General features: G+C 45.4%; 1 protein-coding gene across 1 annotated transcript in view; it reads right to left on the reverse strand.

Annotated features, from left to right (window-relative positions):
• Positions 1-385: 385 nt before the first annotated feature.
• GPR139 (G protein-coupled receptor 139) overlaps positions 386-26,815 on the reverse strand; it is a 38,426-nt gene continuing 11,996 nt past the window's right edge. Inside the window, exon 2 of the mRNA XM_059897917.1 lies at positions 386-1,320. Coding sequence (XP_059753900.1) covers positions 386-1,320 — 935 coding nt within the window. The remainder of the gene's footprint in view (positions 1,321-26,815) is intronic.

Genomic DNA, 26,815 nt, shown 5'->3' on the forward strand with positions numbered 1-26,815 from the left:
TGTGCTACTGTGGCTTGATGTGTCACATAAATGAGCAGTTTCCAGTGACTGTGGATGGTGCCAAGGCTAAGTCATAGACTATTTCTCTACTGTGTGTCCTTACAGGCCACAGGATAATGACACAACCTCCAATGACATCTTCAAACTGGTAGGAACTTTTGCTGTCAACATGACTTGGTAGAAATGAACGCATAAATGAAAACAAGATTCATGCTTTTCTTTCTTCTCCTCCATCTTTCCTTATCTACCAGTCTGAGAGTTGCTCAATCTGTGGAGACAGGAAATCAGGTTAGCACTCTTAAGGAGAGCTGTTCAGCCAGAGGATGGGCCACATTCCCATCTGGAAATGGATTACACAGAGACACTAGGTGCCAAACCTCTGAGGTCATGGGGATACCTTTATAGGTTTTCCATTTTTGTCGTACTGGTACACCAGCATCTTGATACAGTGTGAGTTGGCCGGCGAGATCCAAGGGCTACTTGTTATGGAAAAGTTATGGTTGGTGTAGAACTGTATCGGTTGCTTCTGGCACTTGAAGAAGGCCTTGAGGGTAGCGGCCGCCATTTTGCGGAACCGCTTGCTGATGAAGCAATAGAGGAAGAAGTTGATGGCCGTGTTCAGAAGGGCCAGCATGTTGGCAATGTCGGACATAACGTGCATCAGCCAGCGGTTCTGGATGGGCGCCCCATAGAGGTGGTAGAGGATCATGATGATACGTGGGGCCCAGAGTGTGGCAAAGATGGAGGTAATGGTAAACAAGATGGCAGTGGTTTTCCCTGTGGAGTAGCCACGGAGGCGAAAATTGCTCTTCCGCCTGAGCTTGTATACAATGATTGAGTTCAAGATGAAGAAGATGGAACAGGGCACCAAGTACACAGTGAAGCAGTGAATCCAGATAAGGACATGATGCACGGAGGTGCTGATGTAGTCTTCAGTCCAGATGTTGGGCCACCAGTAGTAGGGGATGCTGGTCAGGAAGCAGGTGACATAAACACTTACAATGACTTTCCGGGTGCGGGCTGGGTAGGAGACCGTGTGGTACTTGAGCGGGTGGCAGACTGCAATATACCGGTCAATGGTTAATGGAACAGTAATCCAAATTGAGGTGTGGATGGATGAGAATTCCAGCACTTCTATGATCTTGTCGGGAACCTGAGGCATCTGCATGTTCAAGATGAAATCTTCCAACAGGAAGTCCACGAACACAATGAAAAAGAGGACCAAGATGTCAGCAGCGGCAAGTGCCAAGAGATAGTTGTAGGACGACTTCTGTCTCCTAGCCACCAGCTGAGAGAGGATGATCACGGTTAGGATATTTGCTGTGGAGAGAAGAGAATCTGGTTTACAATTGAAGCAAGATGACTTTATTGGCTACTACGGGCCCCTAGGCATAGTGTATTAGGCACTCCCACGGAAATCAAAGGGACTGAACCCATGCTCTTGAGGGACAATCTCTGCACTGCAATTGCACCTCGTACAAACATCTGGATACTATTTTGACAAAGTTTCATGTTCACATTGTACTTAATTTGTCCCTCACACAGTCATGACAGTGGTGCTGCCATTGTCCTCACTTCAGAAATGAAACTGGGTCTCAGAGAACTTAAGGAACTCACTTAGAGCCACAGACTTAGCCATTCATGGTGACAGGGACCAAACCCAGATCCTCTAATCCCCAGTCCTGTGCTCTTTCTTTTGTCTGACTGCATGGAGAATATGGGGCTGGGATGGCATTTCCTGTTTCCCGTGCTCAAGTAGAACATTGGACTATACAACCTCTTAAGAACCTTTAGAACTTGGATTTTAAGACCTTTCTTTTTTTTTTTTTAATTTAATTAATTTATTTAGTTATTTATGGCTGTGTTGGGTCTTCGTTTCTGTGCAAGGACTTTCTCCAGTTGCGGTGAGCGGGGGCCACTCTTCATCGTGGTGCACGGGCCTCTCACTATCGCGGCCTCTCTTGTTGCGGAGCACAGGCTCCAGACGCACAGGCTCAGTAGTTGTGGCTCACGGGCCTAGTTGCTCCGCGGCATGTGGGATCTTCCCAGACCAGGGCTCGAACCCGTGTCCCCTGCATTGGCAGGCGGATTCTTAACCACTGTGCCACAAGGGAAGCCCAAGACCTTTCTTTTTAAAGTGGGTTTAGAATTGAAGGAATGGAGAAGATCATGACCTTTAGATTAATTTAAAAATAAATTATATTTATTTTTAGAGTAGGTACACATGGTACATAATTAAAGTTAATAAAAAAGTAAAATTTCCTTCCACTCTTATTCTCCAACCACCCAAGTACCCCTCCCTCAGGGCAATCATAGTTAATAAATAATCTGTGCTTATGCATGTCTGTATAATATGTGTGTATATAGTTTTTGCAAAAATAGTAGCAATATATTATTTTTCTGGGGGTCAGAATTGTTTTGGAATGCATCCACATAATTCTGATCAGTTTAAAAAAAAACAAATGTCTCTCTGAATAAGATACATCTGGAAAGTCATTAGGGACTCACTCTAAAATGATATCCCAATGGATAACATCTGGAAGTCATTCTACACATTTATTCTCATTAACTCACAACCAAGCCTGAAATTTGAACATTATTAACCCTAGTTTGCCAACAAGGGTCTGAGAGAATTTATGTCCCCTGTCTGAAGTGCAGTGGCAGAGCTGGAATCCAGGGCTCTCTTTCTTGCATGTGCCTTTAAAATTATTTCACAATAGTTCACATGTGAAAATGTCTTTAATATGCACACCCTGGTGTATTCATCACTCAGGTTAAACAAATTTTAACATTTTGCCACATATGCTTTAGTTCTTTTTAAGTAAAGAAACGACACTGTAGATGCAGTTGAAGTCTTCTTTGAAATTGTTCCAGCCCATCATTTCCCTTCCCCCTTTCCCCGCCAGAGGCAGCCACAGTGCTGCGGTCTTCAGGGCCACGTTTGCATACTCTTAACTTTCTTTTATGCAGAACCTGCCACTCTACATGCTGCTATTTTTCACACAACAAGTTGCTTTTGAGACCTGTTTTTTTTGATACATGTAGATCTATTTCACTCATCTTAACAACTATAGAGCAATTCCATTAATAAACTTACTGTAATTTATTTATTCATATATACAGACATATTTATACATATACACACATATGTCTATATATGTCTGTATATATACACATATTATGTAGACATATACATCTAGCTGTCTATATGTGTATATATATATACACATATACTATATAGACATCGATGTGTGTTTGTATATATACATTTAAATTGGTTTCAGGATTTTGCTGTTATAAACTGCTGTAGTTAATACCTTGATATGACTCTCCATGAGAAGCAGCTAGGTGTCAGAGTTTCTCTCAGGTAGTATATACATATGTAGAAGGGTGTTTATTATGTTTTAGAATATGTGCATCTTCATCTTTACCAGATATGGCTGAATTGCTCTGTAAAGTGGTTTTACTAATCTGCACTCCCAACAGTAGAGTATGAGAGTTCCAGTTGCTCCATAACCTCTCATTACTCGGCACTGTCAGGTTTTTTTGTTTGTTTATTTGTTTAAGTCTGTGCTGTCCTTGTTCTTGCTCAAAGCACTTTGAAATAACATTTTGAAGTGGTGGAGAGTTAAGGTACCAATTATATTAATTATCCAGTATTCATTCCCAGTGGTTTAGAGCATTCAATACCCATGCTTTAAACCACTCGGCAATATCAGTACTTCTAAGTAGGGGCGGGGGTACCATGTGGGTATGTTACACCCTGCACAATAAAGAAAAATTATGAGTAAATTTTGCTTTAAGTCAATACCTAAGAAAAGAGGTCCATTAAAGCAAAATTCTTTATATTATTAATTCTGAAATTTCAAAAGTTTACTTATGTATTCAACAGTGTTTTTCCATACCTACTATGAGCTATGCCCTGGAAGGAGATATTGAACAAAATAGACATGGTCCGTCTTAATTTCATGGAGCTTAGAGTTTACTATGCAAGAAAAGCATCAACCGAAGAATCACAGAAAAAAATGTGTAACTGGAAGCTCTAGTAAGTGCTATTAGTGATCAGAAGAATCTTTACTGAGGAAGTGATGTCCAAGCTGAAGTTTGGAGACCCAGTAGGAGGTAAATAGGCAAAAAAGGTGGTTGGAGAAAGTGTTTCAAGCAAAGGCAACAGCATGTGCAAAGGCCCTGAGGTGGCGAAAGCATGAAGAGTTGAGTTTATTAAGGCAAGGAATACTCATATTGATTTCTACTTGCTTTGTATACATTTTTGCACTTCATAGCTCTCTTTTATTAAACAGCCTGTTGAAAAGTGTTCGAAAATGTCTTATTCATTTAGAAATCCTTTGAAAAAACATCTAGCATCTTCCTTCTGTGTACATGGGCCCAAGATGGATACAAATTGGTATTGTAGACATTCAGAGTCTCCATTCAGAGAGTGTAGAAACAGCATGCAAGGGGCTGAGTATTAAAGAGACAAGCAAGAATACACACAGTGATACAAGAGCCACAGGTGCATAGATACAGAATGAAGGGCAAAGGCTTTGGAGGAGGTTATGGGTCAAACTTTAGGCTACTCCGACCTGACAGTCAGAGTTTCATGGAACTCAAGCTGTAAAACCAGGTCTGATGCTTTCCCATCAAGCCAAGAGCACCAGAGCACAGTGATTTAGAATGTGGAGTTTGGGACCAGGCTGCCTGGGGTTCAGTCCCGGCTCTATTATTTATTGATTCTTTTTGGCTTTGGGCAAATTTATTCAATCCTGCTGTGCCTTAGTTTCCTTTTTTATAAAATAGGTTTAATAGGGTTATTCTGAGGATTAAGTGAGATAATTTTTATAAAGTGGTTAGAACAGTATCCGGCATGTGGTAAGTTCTCAATGAATGTTAGTTCTTGACTGAGAATCCACTCGTTCAACAATTATTAACGGAGCATTTACTATGTGTCAGGCACTGTATGAGGCGATGGAGATGCAGGAATTAACAAAATGGACAAGTTCCCTTTTATCATGGGGCTTATAGTAGAGTGGGTGAGAGAGACAACACATAAATACAAAAATGTACCACAGAATTTCAGATAACGATGCTATACAGAGTAAAACCAAGGGATGAGACAAATTGTTGGGGGGTGTTGGTTTTTAGATTGGACATTTGAGTTCAATTAAGGATGAGGAGAGGGGATCTGCCATAAAAAGATCCGTGAGAAAAGAACTCTAAGCCTCTAAGCAGGGGGAATGGCAAGTGCAAAGGTTCTGAGGTAGGAAAGAACTTGGTATTCATGGAACTGAAAGAAGGACTCTCATCAGTCCTATTATCATCCCTGCTTTACAGGGGAGGAAACTGAGGCTTGGATTTTTAGGTTATCTGTCCATAGCTACAAACTGAGTAAGTGGGAGAGCCTGAAGTTGACTCCAGCTCTCTCTGACTTTATGGCATATCAAGTTCCACTTTGTTTCCAGCCGGAGGAAAGTGATTCCTGTTCTCTCAGTTGCCCCTGACTTAGAAAAGTGCCATCATTTCTCAGGACCTCTTTTTTCCATTCATTAAACAATGCCCACACACTCTCTCATGTCCCTGATCTGCTCCCCAGCTTATAAGGGGGGTAGGAATGAATAAATGCTGGGATCTCCCCAGAAAAAAATGTTATACAGTCATCCTTTAGTATCTGCAGGGATTGGTTCCAGGACCCTCCTGTGATACAAAAATCTGCGGATGCTCAAGTCCCTTAAATAAAATTGTAGAGTACAGATGGCTCACTGTCTCCGTGGATTCCGCATCCATGGATACAGAGGGCTGACTGTATATATTCTGCAGAGAGTCACTTTTCACCACCATCTCTTACTTCCTCATCGAACCCTGTTTGTAATGTGGTGCTAAAAATTTTCCATATCCAAACTCTTCAAAAATATTCCATCTCCACCTAATTAATGTTTTAAGTCAGGTAAGTCATCAACTCCAAATTAAATTTCCAGCTATTCATATTTGACATTTCCTTAAGTTTCTAGTAATTGCGTCTCTCGAGAAACTAACGCGCAGACATTGAGTTTCCCATTTCTTTCGTGCAGGTTGGTTTGCTCCCAAGGCAATATCAAGAACACTTAGAACATCCTTGGCATGAGAGAGATGTGTGAGCCACAGAGACCCAGAGGGGAATGGAACAATGCCTGTGTATTGATTTTCTGAAAAAGAAATGAGAAGGTAGAATTTTCAACTCTCAAGGTTGGCATTTGCTATAATTCCCCACATTGAAAAATCCTTTCGTTTCCACCGTGATAGTTCTTTCCCCAAAGAAAAGGAGTGGTGTTGACAGGGTCTGTGTGTATTTATAAAGGATGAATAAGCTAAGAAACCCAAATCATCACCACCTGAAATTCCATTTCTCAGCTTTTTTCTCAAATTAACAGGCCCAAGAATCTGTTGTGTGGAAAACCAACCAATCCCATCCAAGCAAGTCCACGTGAACTTCATGATCAAAATGTCAATGCTTCTAAAAAGCAAATCTTTTCTGTCAATGGTCTTGTTGGACAGGTTTAAGCTCCTGGGTAATATAAAGCCCATGTTTTGTGATTGCAAAGCTTCTTGTTATTATATTCTTGGGGGAATTCATTTCCTATACTTTGCAGCTTACCATGCTCAAACTTGAGAGGATTTAGGGGGTAGCTAAAAGATCAACACAGGTTGGGCTGTCCGACCCCACCGCTGGACGGTTGACTGGCGCAGAGGGAAAGGGTCAAGGTCTTCCAGAGGTATTTTCTGTGTCTGTGAGGACTAAGAAGTTCCTGCAGATTCCTTGGAAGAGTCCTGACTGGGAGTTCTGAGTTTGTATCTCTTAATTCTGCTACATTTCTTGGTTTTTGTTTTTGTTTTTTTTTTTGGTCTTTGAAAATTATTTTTTTCAATTACAAAAGTAAAATATACCTGTAAAAATTAAACATTATATCAGTGTATAATAATATTATTAGCTCACTTTTATTGAGCATTTACTTCTAAGCATCTTACACACATTTAATTTCATTTAATTTTTACAACCACCCTATGAGGTTGGAACAATTATCTGAGAGCATCGAGGCTTAGAGAGGTTGTAAGTAACTTATTTGAGGTCACAGAGCAAGCGAGTGGTGAGCCAAGACATTAAGCCAGGCTTTTTGGCTCCTGAGTTTGTATGTGTAACTATTACATTAGACACTGGAAAGTGAAAGTCTGTCCGAATCCCATTTTCTAGAGATATTATGGTATCTAGTCTCTTAGACGGTCCCCAGTGAACCATACCTCCTGGTATTCATGCCTTTGTGTAGTCTCTTCCCCTTTAATTGGAGCTTGTCCTGTGATTCACTTTTTTCTTTTTTTAAATAAATTTATTTATTTACTTTTGGCTGCGTTGGGTCTTTGTTGCTGCGCACGGGCTTTCTCTAGTTACAGTGAGCAGGGGCTGCTCTTCGTTGCGGTGCGCGGGCTTCTCATTGCGGTGACTTCTCTGGTGGCTTCTCTTGTTGCAGACAACGGGCTCTAGGCGTGAGGGCTTCAGTAGCTGTGGTACGCGGGCTTGGTAGTTGTGGTACATGGGCTCAGTTGCTCCGCGGCACGTGGGATCTTGCCCCATCCAAGGCTGGACCAGGGCTCGCACCCGTGTCCCCTACATTAGCAGGCAGATTCTTAACCACTGCGTCACCAGGGAAGTCCCTGTGATTCATTTTCAACCAATAGACTATTGTGGGAGTGACACTGCATGACAGGTTGTAAGTGGGACTTTTGAATACTTGCTTTGGGATGCTGCATCTTGGAGCCCAGCTGTGAGAAGGCCAAGCCACATGGAGATGTCGTGTGTAGGGACTCTGGTTGAAAGCCCCAGGTGAGCTCGTAGCCGACAGCCAACATCAACTGTCTGTCATGTGAGTGAGCGCTCTTGGATGCCCAGCTCCATGGAACCCCCAACTAACTGCAGTCCCAGTGCCCTGCGGCTGCCACTGCGAGAGACCCTGAGCAAGAGCCATCCGGCTGAACCCAGTCAGCCTAAGAACCAGGACAAATAATCCTAAATGGCTGGATTAAGCCTCTAAGTTTTAGGGTGGTTTGCAATGCTGCAACCAGAACAGAGGTTTATTAACCATTTGGTGTTTGTATCTCTAGGATATTTATATGCCTATAATTATAAATATAATTAATAATATGATTATCCCCACAAAATGAGATCATACACTAATACTGTTGTGCAAGTTGGTTTTTTATTTTCTTTTTTCTCTCTCTTTTTAAAAATTTTTTATTTATTTATTTATTTTTGGCTTCGTTGGGTCTTCGTTGCGGTGTGCGGGCTTCTCATTGCGGTGGCTTCTCTTGTTGCAGAGCACGGGCTCTAGGTGTGTGGGCTTCCGTAGCTGTGGCACGTGGGCTCAGTAGGTGTGTCTTGTGGGCTCTAGAGCGCAGGCTCAGTAGTTTTGGCACACGGGCTTAGTTGCTCCGTGGCATGTGGGAAGCCCCAAGTTGGTTTTTTTATCAATTAGAAATAAATCATGGATTTTTTCCTATGTCAATAATACTCATGAAATATTCACTTATGGCTGGACATTACTTATTTTGTTTTATTTTATTATTTTGGCCACGACAGAGCTTCATTAAACATCTTTGCATATTTCTGTAGAATAAATTCTCAAAAGTAGAAATGCTGGCTTAAAGGGTAACACACATTTCTTTCCCTTCCTCCCTCTCTCTCCCCTCTCTCCCTCCCTCCCTTTCTCCCTCCTTTCTTCTTAAAGGCAGCTAATAGAATTTGTAAGAAGGGAAAGAGCTCAAGGTGAAGCTACAAAAAGATTTAAGTTAGACACCAAGAAGCACTTTCTGACCGCAGTGGCAGTCACGTGAACAAGAGCCAGCCACTGACACCACGGCTGTTGGGTCCACGCAGGTCTTCTGCAAAGAACACAGAGCTGTGTATCTGGGCTGATTAAATTCCTGGCGTTACCTTCTGCAAATCCTCTTTCTCTGCATCCTAAATTATATTTTCGTGAATTTCCAAAAAGAGAGCCCTTCGCCCCTTTCAGCCACCATCCCCTGTGACTTAAATGCATCCCTCCCTCCTTCAAGGTGCCTACCTTTTGTACTAGAAGAGTCAGCGCTCATGTCCTACAGACACATGGCGACCCCTGACATTGTCAGCCATTCCAGTGGTGTTATTTATACGGCTGCTGGAAGGTGCCTCAAGGACAGATTTTTAGGAAAAGCAATTTCTAAGCCTCGCAGGCAAGAAGTCAGCACTGCCCTTGTTTAGATCAGCTGGGGAGTGGGGACTGAATTGGGTGATGGGGCATTGCTCTTGAGGGCGGTCATCTCCCTTACTGTTACCTGCTCCAGTACAGGTCTCGGAGGGATCTTGGAGCAGAGAAAGGGGAAGTAAGATGCTGGTGCTGGCTCTGGAAGCCTGAACCAAGCCCCTGCTGCTGTCCCAGCTCCCCCGTGGCGGGCAGGGCACCAGGTCGCTGCATCCAGAGGGGCCAGAAGGGGAGGGAGGCGTTGCCTCGACGCAGCAGCTGCACTCACCGTGCAGAGCATCAGGCGAGTGGCGGTAGGTGACGGGACTCCTCTGCTGCACAGCTGATGCCCTCCCCAAGGAGTCCACCCCCGCGGCGTTCGACGATTACAGCGCCCGAAGTGCACCTGACTGGTGCGCGGGGAGCCCGAACCTGTGGGACGCGGGGCCAGGAGGAGCACGACCGTCTCGCACACTCTCCCACCCTCAGACCAACGTCTTTGTCATCTGCGTCTCCACTGCCAGAGAACGTGCGGCACAAGCGGCATCCAGAAGTGTGTCACCACTGCCCCGAGGTGTACATCCCCCTGGTGGGCACCAGGAAGGACCTGAAAGCTCAGCCTGACACCTGCGGCGCCTCAAGGGCAGGGCCAGGAGCTGGCCGAGCAGATCCACGTTGTGCGCTACCCGGAGGGCTTGACCTGGCGGCAGGACGGCCCTCAGCTTGCGGGCTGCCCCTGTCCCACCCCGGGCAAGTTGTGCCTCGGCGCCTTGTCTGCCCCCAGCTGGGCCGGAAGGACAATTCTCACACCCCTGGCGGGGGGGGGGGGTGCTCCCTGAATGCCTTTTTCTCCTTAAGGAGGCCCACAGGGAGGGGGCCTTGGGTCCTGCCCCACTCTGCTTGGGGACACAAGGTATTCTGAGAGCTCACCCAGGCCAAGGTTGGCTCCCTCCCCAAGAAGCCAACCCTTGCCCCTCGTTGCGGTGCGCGGGCTTCTCATTGTGGTGGCTTCTCTTGTTGTGGAGCACGGGCTCTAGGCGTGTGGGCTTCAGCAGTTGTGGCACGTGGGCTCAGTAGTTGTGGCACACGGGCTTAGCTGCTCCGCGGCATGTGGGATCTTCTAGGACCAGGGCTCGAACGCGTGTGCCCACATGCCTAGAGCCCGTGCTCTGCAACAAGAGAAGCCACCGCAATGAGGGTTGGCTTCCAGGTTCCTGGAAGGGCTCTGAAGGGCCATTTGTTCTCTTTGCTCTTTGCAGGCTGAACTTCAGCCCACATAGCCAAGTACATAAGAACTTATCATAGGACTTCCCTGGTGGCGCAGTGGTTAAGAATCCGCCTGCCAATGCAGGGCACACGGGTTCGAGCCCTGGTCCGGGAAGATCCCACATGCCACGGAGCAACTAAGCCCGTGTGCCACAACTACTGAGCCTGCGCTCTAGAGCCCGTGAGCCACAACTACTGAGCCCACGTGCCACAACCGCTGAAGCCCACACGCCTAGAGCCCGTGCTCCACAACAAGAGAAGCCACCGCAATGAGAAGCCCACGCACCGCAACGAAGAGTAGTTCCCGCTCACACCAACTAGAGAAAGCCTATGCGCAGCAATGAAGACCCAACACAGCCAAAAAATAAATAAAGAATTTAAAAAATTCTCACTTAAAAAAAGAAAAAAAGAACCTATCGTAGTTGGAAGAGGTTGTGAAGTGTAGTGATTAATCTCCCTGAACCTCAATTCCTACATCTGTGAAATCGGCATCAATATAAATAGCACCCTCATAGGTTGTTAGAAAAATAGAGGAAATAACGTGTGTAAAATGCTTAGTACCGCCCCTGGCACATGGTGAGCACTCTGTAAATGTTAGTTTTGTTATTTTCACACCTGGCCAGTTCAGTTCAGCAGACAATTACTGAGCTAGAGGCCAGACACTTTGCTGGAAGCAGAGCTGAATAGGAGAGAGTCTGAGCTCTCAAGGAATCCACGGAAGATTCTCGTTTACCTCCACGGATCATTCCAGGCACTATAATCCTGTCACCTTATCTGGAAATTCTTCATTCCCAATTCCTCTAGCTGCAGCTGTGTCCCACCAACAATCCCCCTCTATTTTTCTCTGCTTGGTGGAGAAAAACATTGGTCTTTTATCTATGGAACTATACCCTTAAGAGCCATTACTACATGATAACTCAGTTGTTTTTTGCATTCTCTGAAACAGCCTTTGTTCTTTTAAAATTTTGGTTCTTACTTGATAGCTCTTTAATTTTCTTTGTAACTTTACTATCATGCCCTTCACTGTTATTTTTTTGTGGAGACCCTACTTGTCACCACATTTAGCACTTGAGTGGATCCTTTTCATAGCTAGGAACGGTGAACCGTGTTTCCTCCTTTCTTTGAATCTCCCTTTCTAGGATCTCCTGCCCAGGGTGATAGCGTAGCCTGAGGCAGGGATGACAAAAATATTTACTCTTCAATTGACTGGTAGGGGCTGCTGGGCGCCATGTTGAAACTTGTTCCAAAACCACACCTGGGCTTAGCAGTGCTGCAGTGAACTGGTGAGGCCTGCCTTGGTGGAAGAAATGCTGTGGATTTGCCACGAGGAAGTCTTGGGACCTGGATCCATGGTGCAGTTTTCCTTTTTCCCAGAACTTAATAAAGTAGTGTTTTCCAGTAGTGTTTTCAGTTGGCCTTCTCTTGACAGTAAAATTGCTTCTGGCTTTTTGACTAGGCGCAGCTTCTTTGGGTAAGCATGACAACAACTAGATTCTCAACTGGCAAACCACATTCAAGTTGGCCAACAGACTCAAAAGTTTCCAAACCATACTTCTCAATGCCAAGCTTCATTTTCTTATGACTACCATACACTGAGCACCTACTGTGTGCTGGGTGGCTCTGTATAGATGAGATGATTTTATGAGATTTGCTGATGAACAGTTTTACTTTCAAAGTTATACATTTAGTTTAAATGGTATTAGAGGAATGTTATTTTTCCATTTAGGGTAGTGATAAAAGCCCGTTTATAAAATAACTTGATCAAAAAAGTGAACTGACTTAAAGAAATATTTAAGGAGATGACAGTGCAAGCAGAATGTAGGCTCTCATCTCCATTTTACAAATGAGGAAAAACTAATATTCAGAAAGGTTTAGCCACCTGTCCAAGACGGCACAGCTGGTAAGTCAAAGAAGCATTCTGAAAGCACTTGATGGTGCCATTCTGGGTCAAGCTTTGTACTAAGTGATGGATGCGACTGTGTTTTTTCAGCTCTGGGGGTTTGTCACAGAGACAGATGGGGGCAGGGCTTGAGGTGGCTCTCCAGCAAACACACAACAGAAGAGTTACCAGAAAGGACAGGCTCCTTAAAGTGAGGGGCATGAATTCTGAAGTCTGGAGGAGCTGGGTTTGCACCCCAGATCTGCACATTTCTTGCTGGCACTCTTGGGCAAGTAAACGCAAGGAACAATCAATAAAATGGGAGTAACGATGGTGTCCAGTTCAGAGGGCTGTTGTGAGGATTAGAGGGAATCTCACACACACACAAAGCTCTTAGCACGGCGCCTGGCCCAGGGAGAGTGTGCAGTATACGTGGTCACAGTTATTGTCTGTGAGTGTGATGACCTGTGATGTCCTGTGAAGGTGACGAACTGAACCAGGCGAAGGCCTGGTGCAGGGGAAGCAGCGCCTGCAAATCTAGGTGGGGCTTCTCCTGGTGTAGTTCTTGAGGATGGGAGAACTGGCTGTAGAAAACACCTCTGACTTGTTTCTCACACTCGGTCAGTGAAAGTGTCCTTCATGCTGCTGTATGTTACAGATGAAAGTTGTTAAGAGAGTAAACCCTAAGGGTTCTCATCACAAGGAAAACATTTTTGTTTCCTTTTCTGCTTTTTCTTGTATCTCTGTGAGATGACGGATGCCAACTAAACTTATTGCGGTAATCATTTCACAATATATGTAAGTCAAATCTTCATGCTGTATACGTTAAGCTTACACAGTGATGTATGTCAATGATATCTCAATAAAACTGTGAAAGAAAAAAGAAAGCATCTTTAGCCTTTCCATTTTTGTTAGGAGACCCCCTCGGGTTAGACTGAGTTCTCACATAGACGCTTGTGTGCTCCTGGACAAGTCCCTTCCCTTCTCAGAGCCTCAGTTTCCAGATCTGCAGAGTGAGCCGGTTAATAATAAAGAAATAATTTAAAAAATGGTATCATAGCTCCCATTTGGTAAAGGTGGGCAGGGGTTAAACAGGCACACAAGACAAGGAGAGGCTCCCAGGGAGAGTGAATAGCATGTGCAAAGGCAGGAAAGAGGAAGGTCCTCAGGGCAGCTAACTGTTATCGAGCGTTTGCTGTTTGTCAGGCCCTGAACTCACTTCTTCATATACATGAAGCATATTTCATGTCTACAATATCAAACATTATCTAATATTATAATATCTAACATTAAATATCCAGTATGTAATCCTTGCTAATAAAGTAGGTACTATTTTCATCCCCTATTATAGATGAGAAAGACTGAGGCTCAGAGGGTGAAGAAGTTGACTGAGGTTGGATGCAAAAGTGTCAAATGCCTCTTCCAGTTCTTCCATTCACGCAGACCTGTAATACAAGGGCTGAGCACATGCAGTAATAACTGGTACATTTATTAACAACAATTCCCTTTATTAGGCACTTGCTACGTGTGACTCACTTGCTAAAGGTTTTACTGGCATCAAATTTAATCCTCACATGACATAAGGAGATAGATGCTATTAAAATCCCCATTATAGAGATGAGAACACTGAGGCTCAGTGGGTTAAGAGACTGGCCCAGATCAGACATCAAATGTATGCTGGATCCAGGATTCAAAAACAATTTATTAGACTCTAGAGCCCATTCAATGCATCTGCTCATCCAGATGCTTCCATCATTAGCTTGAGGGAACTGACCATTAAGTAGAAATGGGTCAGTATTTTCTTTGTTTCTTTTTCTTTTTTAACAGTGTGTATCAGCTGGCATGTATGGTGGCATGAGGTAGCTGAGGGAAGAATTCCCTTCAGAGGGGTTGTAGGTCCTTCAAGAACACCCGCCACTCCCAGTCCCTGGGAGTAAGCGAGGGTAAAGAGACAGGGGGTTCATCTCTGCCTCTGAGGGTCTAATCGCTTCCTCCAAGTCCATGGCTTACCACCGAGACCCTCTCCATGGCGCCTCCCTATATGGAATGGTGTTCGCGCCGGCTAATTCTCCCTGGGATTCACCCCAGGTGCACGGTTTCCGCCCACATGGCCGTCCCCAGACTTGCAGCTGGTGGCTGCCATGTGCACAGGATGCTCATTTGTTTTGCTGTTTTGTGGACCCAGAGTGATGGTCACTGGGTGTCAGGGGACCAACAGGAAGTCAGAGGCTTCTGGGCTCTTCATCTGGAGTTCACTGGGGTGTCAGAGGCTTTTGTGGCTCTGCTCGGGTTGTTGCTGTTTGATTAAATGTCTTGTGCTCAGCACCATCCGTTTCCCAGTGGCTGCCGGGGGTAGGTATTTTTAGCTGTGGGCAAATAGCTTAGCAATTGTGCATGCAAAACGCAGCCAACACAAAGCCTTCATTCCTGTTGCCTGTCTTCCTCCACGCAGGCAAGGACAACAGAAGAATTAAAGGAGGTTGGCACTCATTTGCTCATTCCACAAACATTTACTGAGCTGCCCACCATGCACCAGGCACTGGGCCAGGCACTGTGGATGCAGCAATGTGCAAACACACAGGTGGCGTGAGTCCACATGGGGCTTACGATCTATTTTGACAGAGTTGAGGTCTGCTCTGCTACCTACTAACTCTGAGGCTTTTGGTGAGTCACACATTTCTCTGGACCTTTTTTCATTCAAAAAGCATGTGCTGGGCATATACTATGTGCCATTCACAGCACTGAGGTTGCTGGTGTGGAGAGACAAGTCTCTCCCCACTAGCAAGCGAGGTAGAAAGGGAAAGAGGTTGCACGACCAAGCAGCGAGCATGACCCAGGTGGCCCAGGCATTTTCTCGGGCCCACAGGAGAAAGTGGCAATGAGTTCTGACCTCAGGGCCTGGGAAAGTTGCACGGAAGCGTGAAGGAGGAGCTGGTGGGATCCAGGACCCACATGAGCAAAGGAAGCAGGACCGTGGGCAACACAGTCAAGAACTAGGAACATAACAGATAAATTAAACAAATAATTCTTCAGCTAATGACCCAAGCTGTCTTTCTAGCCTGAAGGCTTCTCTTCCCAGGGGCCACTTCCTAGGGACAGCTGGTTGCCCTGCAGCCAAAGCCGTGTATAAACTGCAGCAATCAGCTGTCACTTCGCACCTCCAGCCGCTTTCTAGTATTAGGTCTGCATCAAGTGTCTCCAACTTAAAAGAAGGAAAAGCAATACCATGTGATGTCAGGAAAAAAAAAAACAACCACTCACTATTATATACAAAGGTCCCAGAACATGTTGTTATGGCGTATCTACTTACCCAGGGTTCCATTGCTATAGACACCACCAGTGCTGACCACAACTATCACAACCATCACTTTGATGATTTGGGAGGCACTTCAGGGGCTCCCAGTGTCATCCCAGAATGGTAAGAGGCAAAGAGTACAGATTCCGGAGCCATGCTGCTAGGGTTCAAACCTGCCTGTGCCACTCTAGCTGTGTGACCTTGGACAATCTACTTAACCTCTCTGTGCCTCAGTTTGCTCATCTATGGAAAGGATGATACGGCACTTATCATAGGCTTCTGTGAGCATTAAATGAATTAATATATGGAAAGTACCGAGCACAGTGCCTGGTACCATACAGGCTATATAATTTTACCATCATAACTATTACGTTAGAAATCCAGAAGAGCAGGAAGTGTGTTTGCTTTTCTTATTACTATTAATATATTGCCAACCTCTTACACAGTTCTGGGCATACGGTAGGTGCTCTAAATATCTGTTGAATGAACGAATGAATGAATGAATGACTACGAACATAGATTAACATGGCATTTTAGACATGCAGAAGGTCTTTGTCATAGTTTTGAATAGACTGGAAGTCTGCTAAGTGTTTATTGCAGAAAATGAGTCAGGTGATGTGATCAAGGGTAACTGGGAATTAATTGGAAATTAATTTAGTGTTCACTGTGTGAGATCTTTTAGAGACTATCAGCTTCTCCAGAAGAGGTTTTGTGCCAGAATCTTCCATGTGAATCCAATTTCAGCTCAACATAAATTTAGTGATGCTCAACTATGTAGCCAAGCCTGGATCAGACTCTCAAGGAGTACAAGACCCTGCGCTCAGGGTGCTGAGATCTTACTGAATAAGTCATCCCAAGACAGCATGAGGAGTCATTCAAACTCCCTGCTACCTTCAATTGCTCTATGCCAGGGCTTATAAACTCAAATGGCACAAGGGACCAGTTAGGTGACATCAATGTGTGAGGTGAGCCTGCAGGGGCCTTTAGTGAGCTGCCCAGCTTATACCCCCTTTCAAGAGGGCAGCCACTGTTTAGTTCCACCTGGTGGTTTCCCAGGAGGGAATGGCAGCCAACTGTGGCCAAGTCATCCAATGTTTCAAGAGAGGCTTGCAAGCAACACACACACACACACACACACACACACACACACACACACACACACACACACACAGAGTGTGGCCCATGGGTTTGAGACCTCTGCTCTGTAGCAAAATCCAGTGTCTTTGCACAGCCGACCAGAATTCTCCCACACCATCAGCGCCCTTCTGCATCCCATGCAAATGCTCTTCACTTTACGAGCTGTTGCCTAAATGTGCAGTGCTCTTTCTTAGCTTTGTAGCATTGTATGGGCTATTTCTTCTGCCTGGAATGCCTTCCCTGCCTACACCACTTTACCTGGCAGACTTTTTATTTTTAAAGCCTTTCCTGATCTCAATGCACTGAGGTAAGCACCTCACTGGGTAGAGCATTTAGAACAGTTTGGTACTGATCTCCTTCAAAATCTTTATCACCCATTCTCTGGAAGGCAGAGACTGTATCTTTTTTCTCTGAACCTTGAGGGCCTATCACAGGGCAGTCAAAGAGTATGCACTCCGTCAACGTTAGAGGAATAAAAGTGTGACAGATGGATGGATGGACGGGTGGATGAATGGGTTACCCAAGGCACTCTCTGTGGAGCATTCACCTGCTGGCTGTCACTTCTGTGGTACTCCATCATATCCATGATGACTTGATCTTATCCCTTCCCTCTGTCTGCTCTCTAAACCCAGTCTCTCTAGGTAGCCTCTCGGGAACGTTTTCCTGTTTCCTCTTATGATGGCTGATGGATCTGGGCTCAAATTCCCCATTTACTTGTCCAGGCATGATCTTAACTCAGTTTCCTCACCTGTGCAATGGGGAAAATACCATTTCCCCAAAGGGCTTATTGAGAAGACTGAGTAACTTCATATATAAAAGCATTATTACTATGCCTAGCATCTAGTATGTACTCAAAAGTATTATTCATTTCTCTATTGGGTGTGATAGTTTCTTTCTTAGAGCACTGACTCTTTCCCTTGTTGGAAAGTGGGGAGCACCGATTCTGAAACCAGACTTCGTGGGCTTGAATCCCAAGTTTGCCATTTCCTAGCTTTGTGATCCTGGCTAAGTTACGTAAATACTCTGTGCCTTAAAGTTCCTCATCTGTGAAATGGGGATAATGATACCTGTCTCTTAGGGATCTTGTGGGAATTAAATCAAGGGCTTAGAAGAGTATTTGGCACATAGTGAGTGCTCAGTAAGTGTTAATTTTGTTGCTCACCAACCCAACCCAAGAGACTCAGGGGTGAGGAGGATTTTGCATATTCACCAAGACTACTCAGGCCGACTTCCAGCCCCTTCTTTCTATTATAGATATTGACTCGCTGCTGGATTCAGCCACCTTGCTACAGCCGTGGACATCATAGTAAACCCGAGGAAATGGTTTCTTCCTTTTTGTGGCTCCTATCCTGGCAGAAGCCAGATAGATCACCAGAGAGAAGCTCCATGACAGCAGGAGGCATCATGCTATGGGAGCACTTAGGAAGGGGTAACGAGTCTAGCCTAGAGGATCACGGAAGACTTCTTGGAGGAAGTGGCACATGTGCAGTGACATGGAGGAATGGGAGTCAGCTGAATGATTGGGGAGCAAAGTGTGTCTACAAGAGGGAACAGAATGTGCAAAGGCCAAGAGGCGAGAGAAAGAGGATGGCCGTTGCAGCAGCTCAGCTCATAAGCTCAGCATGGAATGGAGGCCACAGGCTGGGGGCTTGAGGGGCTGATTCCAGGCTGCAGATGTGTCTTTAAGATTTCTGAATCAGTTGCCGTGTTTACAAATTGGAGTATTTCATGTCCAATTGAGGATTTGAACTTCTTTTGAAAATCAGAAGGGGAGGCCACACTGGGCCCACATTTCCACTTGGGGCTACCCTCCAGCTCAACAAGTCCCCACGGGCCTCACTCATTTCTGCCATCTGCCTGCCCCTGCCCGGAGCCGGGGAGGGAGTTGGAGGGAGGCCTGGCGGGAGAAGAGGTAGAGAAGTAACAGCACTTGATTCTAATGATTCAAACGGGGTTTGAGTTGAATTTGTCCTGAGGTGATGGAGATTCAATGAAGGGCTTTAAGCATTAAAGGGTTTTACTAAGTAAGATGCCTGTTATTTAGACGTCCTTGAAGGTAGATGAGGGGGGTGGTGGAGAACGGAGGGTCCTTTATATAACTCACTGAAACTTTCAAACATGGGTTGGTATTGTAGCTTCCTCCTATATAAAATTTGACAGGAGCAGCAGAAATGCTGAGAGGTACCATCTTCCCGCATAACGTGTCCCCTTCCCCTCTTAGGCTGGCAGGGGAAAGTTCCATGGGATCTGGATGTTCAAGAACATTGGAAAATTCTCTGATGTGCACCACCTGGCTGCACTTTCTCCAAGGCCACCGTCCTGGTGGATGTTCTGTTCCACGACGGGACCTGCATTCTCCCAGCAGATGCGGGATTGAAGCGGCAGCACCTGTGCCAGAGGACATGGACGGACAGGGAACAGGCCATGCCCAGAAGACAATGTCTAATTACCCGGGGGCCTCAGGAAGCAATTTTCTCTGGTTGGAGAAATTGTTTTTTGTGCCACACAGCTGAATGACATGTAGGTCAAGGAGGTGTAATTATATGGAAATGGATTTAGTTTGGGAACTTCTAAAGACCCACCTCTGCACACTGGGAGGTGGCAGAGAGAGAGCGTAGCTTCTATTCTGCCCAAGCTGGGTTCAGCAGGTGAAAGTCAGCTTGCTTCCTCGTGATTTTGAGGGGGTCTCTTTCTTTTCTAGCTTGGGGACACACACCTGAATGTCACAGAAGAAAAGAAGCAGTGCCCTTCCTAGTGCTGTGGTGATGAGCGCGGGCACTGGATCCAGATGTGAGTCCTACCGGCTGTGTGACCCGGGGCAAGTTACCTAACTTCTCTGTGCCTCCATGCGCTCATCTGTGAAACGAAGCCTATTGTGAGGACTAAATAAGTCAGTGCATAGAAAGTGCTTGCAAAAGTTAGGGCTGCATAGTCGACACCCCTGGAATTGTGGCCTCGGCTCCCTTCTCCATCCCATTTCACTCACCACTCCTGCCTTCCCTCTGTCCCAGCGGAGAGGAACCAAAGCACGTGCAGCTCCCCAAACAAGCCTCACTGTCTCCAGCTCTGGGTCTCTGCCTATGCAGTCGTCTCTTCCTAGAACACTCCTCGTCCACTTTGTCTGGTGGATCCTTGTCCTTTGACCCTTCAGGAGTCAGCTTGTCCAGCCCCCTGGATTGATGCCCCCCATGCTTTGCTGTAGCCCTGCTTATGACAAAACAATCTGCCTCCCTTTTTTTTCTGAGCAGAAATATCATTTCCAAGAGAGGACAGGGAAAGTGTCAGTAGAAAAGCAAGTGGTTTTTTTTTCTCCCTTTAGAAATAAGAGAAAATGTAAATAATAATACAGTAGTAGTAGTAATGGTGATGATGATGAGTGATTCTATACCTTTTTCTGCCATGAGGGAAGTGGTTTTTTTTTAAAAATAATATTACTATTTTTAAAAATTCAACCCAGCTCTCCAGGCTGTACTTTTTTTTTTTTTTTTTTTTCGTCTGCATTGCACGGCTTGTGGGATCTTAGTTCCCCAACCAGGGATTGAAGCTGGGCCCTCAGCAGTGAAAGCGTGGAGTCTTAACCACTGGACCGCCAGGGAATTCCCGGAAGTGGTTTTTTTTTTTTTTTTAACATCTTTATTGGAGTATAATTGTTTTATTTACAATAGCCAGGACATGGAAGCAACCTAAGTGTCCATCGACAGATGAATGGATAAAGAAGATGTGGCACATATATACAATGGAATACTACTCAGCCATAAAAAGAAATGAAATTGAGTTATTTGTAGTGAGGTGGATGGACCTAGAGTCTGTCATACAGAGTGAAGTAAGTCAGAAAGAGAAAAACAAATACCATATGCTAACACATATATATGGAATCTAAAAAAAAAAAAATGTTTCTGAAGAACCTAGGGGCAGGACAGGAATAAAGATGCAGACAGAAGTGGTCTTAATAATAAAAAGAATAGCTTCCACTTAGCAATCTATTATATGCTAAAAACTGTGATAAGCGTTTTACACTTAATAGTCACTGCTGCTGCCCTCACTTTAAAGGTGGGTATTATCAGATCCTTTCTATAAAGGAGGGAATTCAGGACTGGGTTTAGAGACTTGCCCAAGTTTACACAGCTAGTAAGTCACAAAGCCAGGATTTGAACTCACGTCTGTCCAACTGCAAATTGTTAACTGCTACACTCTTTAAGAAGTCAGAAGGCCTTGGGACCATTGCTTCTAATGACACCCAAATCAGCTGCAGGACAGGCCCTGTGCTCATTGGCCTGCTGGTCTGCCTCTGACATGGGCCCCATCCTTGGGTGCTCCTGACTCCAGGGTGTCCCAGGGAAAAGGGCCTTTCCCTGCCTGCCCAGGGTTTTCCAGAATGAAGAGGGCACTCCTTGGTTGTACAGGGAAGGGATGGGCTACTTTCTTGGCAGAGGAAACTACAAGTACAAAATCAAGCCAGTGTGAAACCATGCTGTGTTTGCAGAACTGTAAAATGACAGGCTTGGCTGGCATGTGGACCGCAGGGAAATGAGGTTTGAGAATTCAAGTCTCCAGTGTGATAACCTCAGTGAAATTGCTTTGCAAACTCCCAGGGTTGTCGTGGGGAACGAAGGAGACACTGCACGGAAGAGGCTTTGCAAGCTGGAAAAGCGTTAGGCAAATGTTAATTATCACAAGATATTTCGGAGGAGCCTAATTGGTATCGGGAAAGAGAGAGCAGAAAATTAAAATACCTGCTAATTTCTCTTGAATCCACATTCTCAAAAGAATTCATAAATGAAAAATTCTCATTCCATTGCTCTCATCTTTTTTTCAGGTTAGTAAATTGTAATAGATTTTGGACTCTAATAAAAATTCAGTCAATTTCCAGGTCATTATCAATTACACTAGCAGGTTTTGAGACTTGCAGTAATTTTCGTTGCCCACCCATAAAGCCACATCCAGCTAATTCTTTATCCAAATACTTCTTAGATGCACCCTGTCCCTTCTCTTTCCTCTGACACTGGGGTGGGGGACAGGTCTATGTCTCCTTCGTTTTGGGACATAGTCTTAGTCACTAGCACAGTGTCTGACAGATAGTAGGCACTTGATAAATATTTGTTTAGTGCAGTATCCAAGTCTAAATGGCATCATATTATACCTGAGTTACTGCAGGGACTTTTTAGCTCCACCCTGGCCCCAGCCCCTCTGTTCCCGAAGCCATTTGTCTACATTTGCTCAAAACCTCAATCCATTTTCCTCAGTCTAATAAAATACTACTGGTAAAACTAACTTAACTAATGTTACATACTAATGCTACTAATGAAGAGTCCAAATCTACAGTTTAACCGAAACACTAAGGTAGGAAACTAAACAAAGAGGTGAAACTATTCAAGAAAGCATAATTATTATTATTCTTATTTGCCGATTATATAATAGTATGCTTAGAGAACTCAAGACAAGTAGTCAAAACTTTATTGGAACCAGTAAGTGAGACCTCAAGAGGACCAAATACCAAACATAACAGCAATGGCTGATCAGAAAATGGAATGGGAAGAAGATTCCATTCACAGCATTCTAAGCGCCCACAGGTGGGGAGGATGGCCTCCTTTGCGATGACTCTGGGTTGTACTTTGTCTCCTGGGTTCCGAAGCAGCCCTGCTTGTGCCTGAAATCTCCCTAAGTCTCTCACAAAACTGATGGAAAGCGCTATGGAAATCTCCATCCCTTGCTGCAGCTAACAAGGAGTGCACAGGCTCTGGCTCCCAGTGTCTGGGTCAGAAACCTGTCTTTGCCATAGCATTAACTGCGTGACCTTGAGCCACTTAACAACTTACCATGTGCCTCAGTTTCCTTACCTGTAAAATGGGGTAATAATAGAATTTACTTCGTGGGGTTATCAGGATTAAATTAGTTAATTCATGGAAAGTGCTTGAAACAGTGCCCAATAGGTAGCAGGCACTCAATTAATGTCCATTATGATTCTACCATCAAGGCTTCTGCAGTCGTGCTCTCTAAGCTTCAGCCATGGATACTGCCGCAGGGGGGTGGTGGAGGAGGAAGTGTGCCTTATTTGGCTGAGGATGTGGGGCTTTCACATCATCCTGAGTTTTTCTTCAGAACAGCAAGTTATTACATTATAGGATAATAGGTTGAACCATACAAAATGGACATTTTAAAAGGCAAAAAGTGGCCAAAAAGTGGCCTAATCATTTTCAATTTACTTGTTTTGCCTACTGGACTGTGTATGTCTTGAAAGCTTGGGCAAAGTTCATTCTTCTTTCTGGTCCCCAGTCCTTGGCAATGGTTCTGATACTGAAGGAGGTGCTCAGCGAGTGTGGGATGAAGATAAGACTTGTGGTCAGAACACACATAGCATGTCCATCCCAGAAGGGAGGAAGGTGAGTTCCAGAGAGCAGGGGCAAATATCTGCCCCGATAGCCACACCCCATCCCCAGCACTGCCCCCACCCCAGGATGGGGGTTGATGCCTTCCTCTCTGTCCCATGGTACACAGGCTCCCTTCTAGTATATCACACTCCAAGCTTCACATGGAGGTATCTGCTTTTTCATCTCTCCAACTAGACTGTGCTCTCCCTGAGGGCACGATCCCAGATCTATTTGTGGCACCTGTAGGAAGCACTCAGTTCTCAACTGAATGAATACTGGAAAGTCCTAGCAGGATTCAGTGGGGTGGCTCCAGTTGTAGGGACTCATTCCTATCTTTAACAGCTTTGTATATTTAGTGAAACAAGGAACCCTTGGTTTGAGGTCCAAGGATGTAGCTTTGGTTTTTCAGGCCTGCTTACTAGGAGTAACTTGGGAAAGCTATTTGACTCCTCCTAACTTCAGTTTCATAATGGATGAGAAAGACCTTTGTAAATTTTAATTCACTTTGCATATTGGCCAACACTATATTGACATTAATGGCTATTACTGATGACTCTTTTTAAGCATTAGAAACAGAGCCTGGCATGTAATAGATGGTCAATAAACATTTACCCCATGGACTAGATTTGGAATTCTGAGCACTTGATTGAATTGAGTCCACTTCTGGCTGATAAAGGAGACCTTGGAAGGCTCTGGAAGACGGCAGAGTTTTCCAGGGAGTTGTTTCATCACAGTGTGCCACTTGAAAAAAAAAGAAGTAACTCAATTTCCTTTTTGTAGGTTAGGTGTGGGGTGGAGAGGGAATTCACCTTCCTGTCCTTGCTTAAAAATAATTTCAAGTAATTAAACCATCTGCTTGGGGAAAGGGCAATGCGGACGCCGGGAGAGTCCTTGATCACGAAGGAAGACATAGTCCCTCAAAATGCCTGCAAAGACCAGGCTGGAAAGGTGAACCGAGGCAGAGGTCTGTAGACACAGCATTTGTCTTCTCCGATGCTCTGAATACCAATGTCCACTGCAGGCCCAGCGGCAACACAGGCACCAGCAGGGGTGCACAGGCTTGTCACAGCTCAGCTCTGCTGCTCAGTGGCTGAATTCTCTTGGGCAGCTCACTTTACTTCTCAGAGCCTCAGTTTCCCCATCTGCCAAGTGAGCATAGAATTTCCAAGCTCACAGCCACTGCTGTGAGGATTAAATGAGGCATCGTGGAGAAAATGTTTGATCTAGTGTTTGTCTCAGAGTAAGTGCTCAATAAATGGTAGTGGTGGTGATGACGATGATGATGATGATGATAATGATGATGATGATGATGGTGGTTATAGTCAAGAAGTTTTCTTCAGTCTCTTCAAGATTAGTAAGGAAATTACACTTATCGAATTAAGAAGGCAGTCATCTGTTTATCCATCCATCCATCCACCCATCCAATACTTAACAAGCCTCTTACCACGTGCCATGCGCCAATGCCAGAGGGCATTGGAGTCAAAGAGAGGACTCAGACTCTGTGCCTACTGTCAAGGGCACATCGCCTGACTCAATATCTTTTTGAGGCTCCCAGGCAGAGATAAGTTTGAGTCCCCACAGGAATTTAAATGCCTCACCCTCACTTCTGTTATAGAATGTGTCACATTGTATTATGATTATTGATTTGCCTTCCTACCTAACTAGAGTGTGAGTGCTTTAAGGGACCATTTCGCCATCATCTTTGTCTTTTCCCACATCGTTATCCCCTATAACCTTCGGCACAAAGCAGGGCCTCATGAAATGGAGCCCGATCCTTTATGCAGCCTAAGAGAACAAGTGGGGATCAGATGGGAAATCCTTGTCAGTCTCTCCTTTTTTTTTTTTTTTTTTTTTGATGTGGACCACATTGTAAAAGTCTTTATTGAATTTGTTACAATATTGCATTGCTTCTGGTTTATGTTTTGGTTTTTTGGCCCCAAGCATCTGCTACATGCCAGGCCCATGATGTACATCGTCTCATGTATTCTCAGCAAGGTGGGTACTCTTAGCCTTATGTTATAGATATGGAAATAGAGGCTCAGAGAAATTAACTACACACACCTAGAAAGTCCAGTGGATCTCAAATCCAGGTCTTACCAACTTCCTTTCTTGCAGTAAAGCATTTAGAGTGGTTGGAAAGTGGCTGTGAGGCCAAAAGTGTGATGGTGTAAATGGATATGGCATGTGTGTGTATTGTACACATAGTTAAATTTGAGGAAAGGCGTTAACACAGAAAATTCCAAATCCTAGAGGGGCAAGGCAGGAGACATAAGTGAAAGAAGCAGGCCAGATAGAAGAAAAAACTCTTTGTGTTGGGCATGAGAGGGCATGAGTGGGGCTGAGGTGAATGATGGCACCAGCTTCATGTAAAGTGACCAGAGCTGCCTGTTTCTGGGCACTTGATGACAGTCAGGGAGAGCTCAGTTTTGCCAGACTTTAAAATTTCTCAAGAGTCATGAGAAATCTGAAGTGTTATGAGCTTGTCTCTGAATGTTAATAGGGAAGGTGCTGCATTTTAAGAAAACCTTGAACAGGCTTCTCTCACATTCTGAAAGGTCTGAGTTTCCAGGCAGCTGTCAGAGACTGTGACCCCCCCCCCCCCCATCCAGGCCTCTTTGGAAAGTGAATGAGGGGCTTGAGAAGGGTGTTCACCAGCAAGCATCTGACCAGCATTTAGTGTTGACAGTGATAAGGAAAAAAAAGTCCTCTCATTTCTCAGAGCCCACCTCTTCTGGCCAGAAGGTCTATTCCGAGAAGATCCAAGAGGCGATCCACCTTTTCTTCCCTCTTCCACGAGCTCTCTCTGCCCATTGTCAAGATGTCCTCAGTGTCTCCACCTCAGTCTTGGGGACATTACTCCCTTCCTCCTGCTGGACCCTGGTCCTCAGAACTGAATGCAGTCACAGTGGCAATGTCCCTCTGCCACAACTGGCCACAACTCGCTCCCGTTCATTTGCAAGTGACAGAGCTGAAGGTGACCCTATTCTTCTCACCCAGGCACTTGCTTCCTCTCTGATCAGGACTCTTGCAGCTGACAGCTGGGTCATCAGCGGGACTTGCCCATGGCCATGACCGAGACCATGGCCCTCCCAACGCGGGCGCCCCCCACGGCCCCGGGGCCGGCACATGTCCCAGAACATCATTAGTTGGCTCACTTCTTTTGGCTGCCTCTGTTTTACTTGGAGACGGAGGAGATGGTGGAGAGGGCAGGAGTGGGATGTGAGGGCTGTGAACGTGACCCTTGACCCGCACTCCCACCGCGTGCCCTGCCCTGTGCCGGCGCCCAAACCCTTCACATCCCTTCCCACGGCAGCCGCCTCCTCAGCTTCTCCCTGATCCCCTCGCACCACCTTCCCTCGATTCTTCTCACAGCAGCTAGACAGGCCTTGGAAAACCTCACATTAGGTCATGTCACCTGCTTAGTGTGTCTTGCAACACTTAGAGTAAAAGCCAAGCTCCTCGCTGGACCGAAGGACCCACAGCATCCAGCCGGTGACTCCCTCGTCCCCACCTCTCGCTCGTCACATCCCAGCCCCGAGGCTGCGTGCCGTCCCCCTCCCGGCTTTCACCCTCCTGGTCCCTCCGCCCGCACGCCCTTCCTTCCCCGCTGCCACTCCCACCTTCCCAT

Source organism: Balaenoptera ricei, chromosome 15, assembly GCF_028023285.1.
Source record: "Balaenoptera ricei isolate mBalRic1 chromosome 15, mBalRic1.hap2, whole genome shotgun sequence".
NCBI classification, from domain to species: Eukaryota; Metazoa; Chordata; class Mammalia; order Artiodactyla; family Balaenopteridae; genus Balaenoptera; species Balaenoptera ricei.